Genomic DNA, 7931 nt, shown 5'->3' with positions numbered 1-7931 from the left:
TCCTCAATGGTGATTTAGCTGAGGAAGTTTATCTACAGCCTCCTCCAGGTCTTGCTCATCCTCCTGGAAAGGTTTGTCGCCTCCGAAAGGCACTTTATGGTCTCAAGCAGTCTCCTCGCGCTTGGTTCTCCAAGTTTAGTTCAGTCCTTACTCAGCAAGGTTTCACTCCTAGTGCATATGATTCTGCACTGTTTCTTCGCCGATCTGCGGCCGGTACTGTTCTTCTCTTGTTATATGTGGATGATATGGTTATTACCGGAGATGACATCTCAGGGATTCATGCACTTCAAAAATTTCTTGGACGACAGTTTGAGATGAAGGATTTAGGATCCCTTAGCTACTTTCTTGGTCTCGAGGTGACATCCAGCTCAGATGGCTACTACCTTTCCCAGGCTAAGTATGCTTCTGAGCTGATCTCTCGTGCTGGGTTGACAGATAGCAAGACTGTGGAAAGTCCTCTGGAAATGAATGTTAAGCTTCTTCCCACTGATGGCGAACCATTAACAGATGCGACTTTGTATCGACAGTTGGTTGGTAGTCTTATCTATCTGACTGTTACACGCCCAGATATCTCTTATGCAGTCACATTGGTCAGTCAGTTTATGCATGCACCGCGTTCTACACACTATGCAGCAGTCTTACGTATTCTCCGGTATGTTAAGGGTACATTGTTCCACGGTCTTTTATTCTCAGCCCACTCTACCTTGGATCTTCAAGCCTATTCTGATGCTGATTGGGCTGGAGACCCTACAGATCGTCGTTCTACCACCGGCTATTGTTTCTTGCTTGGTTCTTCTCTCATTTCTTGGAAAAGTAAGAAACAAACGGTTGTATCTCGCTCCAGTACAGAGGCTGAGTATCGTGCATTGGCAGATACTACTTCTGAATTCATCTGGCTTCGATGGCTCCTCCATGATATGGGTATTCCTCTGACTAGTGGTTCCTCTCTCAATTGTGATAATATAAGTGCGATGCAAATTGCTCATAATGATGTGTTTCATGAGCGAACAAAGCATATTGAGATAGATTGCCACTTCATTCGGCATCATATCAAGCAAGGCACTCTTCAGTTGATACATGTTGCTTCTGCAGATCAGCTCGCTGATATTTTTACGAAGGCTCATCCACCAGGGCGTCATCGGGATTTGGTTCACAAACTCAAGTTAGCATCTTCGTTACCATCTTGAGTTTGAGGGAGGATGTTAGCTGTATGATTTGTCTTGTCCTATAGCTATATAGGAGTGTGACTTGTCTTGTCTTGTAGCTGTATAGTAGCTGTATCTTAGCTGTACCTTACTTGTACACAGCCACCCTCATCTATAAAAGAGAGGGCTATGACACTGTTCTGATATAGAGAAATATACAAGCATATGCTTTTCTTCCTTGTTTCTCTATCCTCTTCATCTATCTTTCAACAACCAGGTGCCTTCTGTTACTCAAGACATGAACTGAAGAACCTTATTCTCATCAATTTGGCAATTAGATATTATTCCTCGGGTCTGGCTTTTCTGGTGGAAGATCCGTTGGAAACGGCTGCCTTGTAAAGCTTTCTTGTTGCAGCGTGGTCTTAATGAAACTTCTTCTGCAATTTGTGATATGTTGGAAGATGTAACTCATGATGTGCTGCTTCCTTGTCCTGTGGCTACAACTACTTCGGAAATCCTTAATTTGTTCCTGGTTTGATTTGACAACCTCTTTTGATAGCTCACATTCTCTTGTTCATGTGGTGGTTGGGCGAAGGTCTGGTTTGAAATCTACTATTGCGTATACAGCCTGGGAACTTTGGATTGCTTGAAATGACAGAATTTTTCAAAATTCAGAGACAATTCTTGCTCAAATTGTTGATAAAGCCTCCTCACTTACTTCAGAATTCATGAAGTTCATGTTGGATGGCCTGACAGGCAACCCATGGCTTTGGGATATTTGCGACTCTAGTAGGCCTTCTTCTCTTCCTATTCAAGTTGGTTGGGTATCCCCTCACTAAGGGCTGCTTAAGATTAATTTTGATTTCTCCTTTAAAAAAAACGAATGGAGGTGCAAGTTTTATTGTTCGCGATCATCTTGAGAGGCTGATTTTAGCTAGTTCGAGGAATTGCACGGCTAGTTCTGTTCCACAAACAGAACTTAGAGCTACCTGGGAAGGGCTCACTAATGCTATTTCCAAATTGGATTGTAAAAGAATTATTCTAGAGGGTGACTCACTATTGTTTTTGGATTCGGAATATTTCTCCTTATACGTATGCTTCCCCCTTTTGTTGGATATTCATCATTTGATCTCTTCTCTAGATTATTTTTCTGCACAATATATCTATTGGGAAGCAAATCAAGCTACCAATTGGCTTGCAGGTTTTTGTTCGTTTATTGATTTGCATGTGGGTTCCTCTATTCCTCAAGAGCTATCTTTCTTGTTGAAGATAGATGTTGCTAGTTTTTGTTAATTTCATTTTTAGTGTTTCGTTCTTTTTTTATTGTTCTTTCCTCTTTTTTTTCTCTTTGTACAATAATGGGCTGCTACTTGCCAATATTGTAGGACACTAGCAGAGCAATAGCCCAATATCATTATGCACCCCACTATCTATTGTAAAGTTTAGGTGTTCAACATAAAACACTCTATTTTGTCATGAAATCACATGTAACCGCAACACATTTTGTTGAGGCCTTGTAGATTGTCATCTATAAAATATTTCATTAGTAACGATTTTGATAATTACATAGGTATCTTATTGCCCCATCTCACAATCATCATAATAGCCGTTACAAATATTGTTTATATAAGAATATGCTTCTCTTGCATTTGTCTTACAAAGAGCATGAGACAATGTTTCAATTGAGTGAAAAAGAAGAAGAAGAAGAAGAAGAAGACGACATGGCAAATTGAGAATCCTACTGCCATCCTCCCATGAACTGTGGGGTGGACCCTTTTCTCCGGCAGGAACACTGATGCGAGAAAAGAGGAGCGTGGAAGAGAGGAAATAGAAAAAGAGACTCTCTTATTGGATGATTGGAAGCTTATGTTGCTCAGGCTTCATGACCACGTTTTGCAGCGCTAACCCATGTCTTTAGCCCATTTTTCCGCGCGTACCATTAGAAGCAAAGAATTGTGCCAGTTCTTTACGTGAGATGCTTGCCTTTATACCCACTTACATAAAAAGTAAAAGTTTAAGAGTGCTCATAGGAAGAAGAATTGGTTATTGGAGTGGAGATTTTTGGGAATCTACACGTGAAAGTCCGGACTTCAGACCATGCCCAACTCGGCATGCCGGTTAGCCAATGAAAAGACGATGAAAGAACAAGACAAAAAAGCAAAAAAAAAAGAGGCTGATCTTGGGGTGTTGCATGAAAGTTTGCAGAATTTTAAGATGAAGAAAGAGGATTAATGTCAAGGCATATCATAAGGAAGTGAATTAATTGCCCAATTTAAATTATAAATATTGTTTTAGAACAATCGGTTCAAAGAAAATAATGTAGTATTGCAAATTACAATCATAACTAACAAGTCCTAGTCATTATGAATCCTTTTCTGCACTATTTTGCCTTACAACAATATGTTCTATGATGCATATTTGGAACTAGGTTACCCCACCAGTGGACCAGGTTATATTTTTCGCACCAAAGAAGGATTTACCTTTCTTCACATAAAACCATCATTGGATCACCAAACGCACAGATCTCAAAGCTCTCCGAACTTGGTCATTCGTCTATCAGCACATATCTCACAGCAAACAGTTGATGATCCAATGATGGATTCATATGAAGGAAGGTGAATCTTCTTTTGTCAGAAAGATACACCCCCTAACCCCACAACCATCGGGGTCTGGATGTACCATTATACCTAGAACTTTGTTTTTTTAAGCAGAGAGGGTTGCCAACCATCTATGTAAAAGGGTTAGTTGCCAAAAATATCTAATTAAGATTTAATATTTTTAATTAAAATATTAACATTTTAAACAAAATGAGTCAGATGTATGATCCAAATCTTATTAGACCATAAGCCTGAATAGACCCAACCCAATTTATTTGCAGACTTTGCTCCTCCCTTGAAGGATCTCGCGTACCATCTCTTTTTTCTTACCTTCTTTCTCATTAACAAGACTTTGCTACGCCATGCCCATATTATAGTGGCTATTTGGTGGTGATACGCTTACATTAATATCCACTTGCGTATGGATGGACCAGCCCACTTTGCTATAATTTGACCATATATGTGTATTTCGAATGGGTTTTGTTTATTGTCCCAACTGTTCAAACATGGCTATCTACCTTCTTGTTCTTGGTGTTTTCTACCTCTCTGTACTTCTTTATTTCGAAGGGCAAGTACATATCCATAAAGTTGGATTCTTGTTACTTCGTTTCCATGCTAAAGGCCTTTTTGACAGAAGACCGTTGAGTGAATTGAGTGTTTTGCGTGACCCCTTATTAAAATTGGGAAGAGTAGTTGGTACTGAGAACATTAAGCAGAAATCATGGGCTAGCTTAAGCCTAACCATGAGTCTTTGCAGGAGCGTGATAATTTTTGGACAAGAAAGCTTAATTTGGACCAAAGGATGGTTAACGCCTATTATTTTTTTTGAAATATTCTCTACTAACTGTTCCTTAGCTGTATCAAAATTCCAATCTCGAACGGTCTATTGATACCTTTCCCTTTGCTAGGACGCGGGGTAGCAGTTGAGCTGGCCTTTTCAAAAGAAGCGGTGCCCATGGGGCCACGGTCCCGCACCACCCTCCTCTTCTATTCTCTTCTCCACTTGACGTTTTTTCCTTGGAGTACTGCCCTAGTCCACCACCTACAATTCTTTATCTCTCCTTTCACCTTACCTTCTTCTCCTGTACCTGTATATAAAGCCACGCTCCTCCCCCTCCCATTCCCTTCCATAAGGGCTCTCTTCTTCTCTGCGAGGTTTCATAACCTCGCAGAGATTAGAAGCCCGTAAGAAAGTCACCTATAGTATCACCATATCATATATCTATCACCACCACCACCTTTGATCTCTCGACATGGAGCTCCACTCTCCTGCTGCCGCGAAGAAGCTATGGAACTATCTTCGCATCGCCTTCTTCATGATGAGGAAGGGGTTTGTTTCCAAGAGGAGGCTAGTGATGGACATGAACCTCATGATGAAGAGAGGGAAGGTCCTCGGTAAGTCCCTCGGCAATCTCATGTTCCACCACCACGCCCGCCCGCCACATACCCCAAGCTTCGGCCTACGGGAGTACGAGTTCTCATGCAGCAACAGCCCCAACCCGGTTTTTTTCCACGCGAAGCGCCGCCACAACTACTTCCCTTGCCTGAACGCTGTCGTCGAGGAGCCCGACGAGACCCCGGCGCGGCCCACCGTGGGGCTGCCGAGAATTGAGTACTCCCCGCAATGCTCGTTTTTATCACAAGAACTTGCCCCAGGGGAGCGGCGTAGCCCGCTTCCCTCACCCTTCTCTGTTAGGATCTCGAACTATTCGTCGGAGGATGAGGAAGGTGATGGCTCCGGCCACGAGGTGGATGATGAGGCTGAGGACTTTATCAGGAGATTCTACGAGCAATTACGGGCGCAGAGTCGCATTGCTTTGCTTCAGTACCAGGAGATGGAATACCAGGAGATGCTTGCGAGAGCAGCGTGATGGAATTGTACGTACGTATGCATACATATACATGCCTGCATGTGTACATACATACGTGCAGTGCATTTCTCTTATATATGGTGTTTTCTCAGAACCTTCTTGCATTTTAGCTGGGGAAGTGGGTTTGGTGCATGTTTGTGATGGATGCGCCTCATGTTGCATGACCATGTATTTTTTTTGTCTCTCATTGTATTTGCTCCTTGTTTTTACCTGTTGTTATTATCGCCATTACTGCTATATCTATGTCATTATGATTCGGGTGGTGTATCGGTGATCAGCGCGCGTTTGTGGATGTCAAGGATGTTGGGTTTTTCTTTTAATATGACCTGGCCAAATAAACCTCTGTTTAGAGCCTATAATGGTTGTGTAACATTTGTGTGGCTACCTTTCAGCTTTTGATCTGTCTTCTTTGTTGTTTCATTCATGTTTCTTTTCCTTTTCCCCCTTCTCCGCTGTTTCCTTAATAATTAATTACAACTTATGCTAATATGATGTATTGTTGCTGTAATGAATAGGTTGGCGTTTTGTAAGTGAAATTTCTCAATGTGATGCAATGAGTATGAATAGATAGCCAGTCATTTTATTTATGTACTGGCCCCATCGTGCATGGGTTTGGTACATGGAGTAATGAAAAAGGTCTCTTGCTTGTTATTAAATGGCTTCTGCCACCCTCTTTCTTTTTCCTTGGAACCCCAGATCCCAAAAGAGGGGCCAGGTCTCACTTTCATGCTGGATATGCATCATTGTCACTTGGTGGCTGCCAGCTATGTTCGTCCACCGATGCTCCTTGTTAAGTGACCTGAATATTTTTTAAAATAAATTACAAAAGCCTCCTAAAAATTAAAAATAAATTATATATATATATATATATATATATCTAATAATATAAAAAAATTATGTTTATTTTTTTAAGATTTATTTTTAACCAATACTTTAATCCATAATTTAATAGAAAATTAGTCAAACCGTTAACTTTTAATGAGATTCAAATATCACGTTAGAAAAAAATTTGAGAATGATCAAAATAACCTTACAAAATCTTTCTGAAATTTATATTTATTACCCTTATAGCCAATATTTTGTAAAACATACACTAACACCTAGTTGATTTGATAGCATTAGTGAAATTATTTATCTATTGTAAAATGTCAAAATTATCTCTATAAGAAAATAGGGCTCTTCTTTTCTTTCTCAACTCTCGAATCTCTTCGAAGTTTTCCGTCTTTAAAAGTCTTCTTCTCTTCGGAATTGAGTGGCTATAATTTTTTTCTAGCTTTGCCACCCTACCACGAACGTTCCTTTCCATCAAGCGATCGACAACAAACTTCCTTCCTAACCAGTATCTAGCAGCAAGCATCATTTTCGACCAGCATCCAGGAACGAGCATCCTTGATCAAATTTTGCTCTCGCTTCGCCGCTCACCACATCATAGAAATCAGAGATGCCGGTGTATTATTTGCTAATTCTAAGTTCAACTTGTCTAATACGATAGATATGATCCCTTAACATTGTCACTATAGATGAGGATTCCTACATCTACATATAGAATAACTATAATAGTTCTGGTAGCCTGTCATCAAAAAAATCTAAATCAGTATGTGCGTGAAAACTCTTCTTTTTGGAGGGTGCATTAGTTGCGGTTCTATGGCCTCGCTTGGACCATCGACAGGCTAACTCAAACGATAAAGCTCTTGATGCTAGTTCTCTGCAGTAGAAAATTTTATAGGCATCCACTTGTTTGAGCGATCTAGATTATTTTTTCTTTAGCATATGGCTCTTTTTTGATAATTCATCAAGATCAAGCTCCAGATCCATAGCGCCTCATGGTTGTTTTCCTCTTTAGGGAGATGTTATATCGCTTAAGACAAGTTTGGTTATTTTTTAAATTTTTCTAATATGGCATTTGGGTACCATTTATATTAACGATTTGGCTAACATTCTATTAAGTGGTTAAAGTATTGGATAAAAATAAATCTCAAGAAGATAAGAGTAGGCTTTTCAAACTATTGGATGTAAGTATAAACCCCAAATTTTGGCAGGGGTGTAAGTATAATAAATGTAAATCTCAAAGTGATTTTGTAATTTACTCTATTTTTTAAGTGAAAATGTGATATCTAGTAAAGGTAAATCCTTATGAATCGTTAATTCTTTTAATTGCTGTGAGTTGGGTCTGAAATCCCAATTATTCCATTTGGCGCAAGCTAAACCTTGATTGTCCAACCTTAATTGGTATAGGATTGGTGATCCAACGTCGAACATTGTTTTGGCCAATCGTTGCTTGCAATACAAGAAAATCAGGCATTGCAGACGTTTTTTAG

General features: G+C 40.0%; 1 protein-coding gene across 1 annotated transcript; it reads left to right on the top strand.

Annotated features, from left to right (window-relative positions):
* Nucleotides 1-4798: 4798 nt before the first annotated feature.
* LOC103723102 lies at nucleotides 4799-5985 on the top strand. Its single transcript, XM_008813912.4, has one exon. It carries the CDS (start codon nucleotides 4996-4998, stop codon nucleotides 5611-5613), a length of 618 nt encoding a protein of 205 aa, XP_008812134.2. The 5' UTR covers nucleotides 4799-4995; the 3' UTR covers nucleotides 5614-5985.
* The last annotated feature ends 1946 nt before the right edge of the window (nucleotides 5986-7931 follow it).

The sequence above is a fragment of the Phoenix dactylifera genome, unplaced genomic scaffold (genome assembly GCF_009389715.1).
Source record: "Phoenix dactylifera cultivar Barhee BC4 unplaced genomic scaffold, palm_55x_up_171113_PBpolish2nd_filt_p 000214F, whole genome shotgun sequence".
In the NCBI taxonomy this organism is placed as follows: domain Eukaryota; kingdom Viridiplantae; phylum Streptophyta; class Magnoliopsida; order Arecales; family Arecaceae; genus Phoenix; species Phoenix dactylifera.
This window is presented reverse-complemented; position numbering and strand designations above follow the sequence as displayed.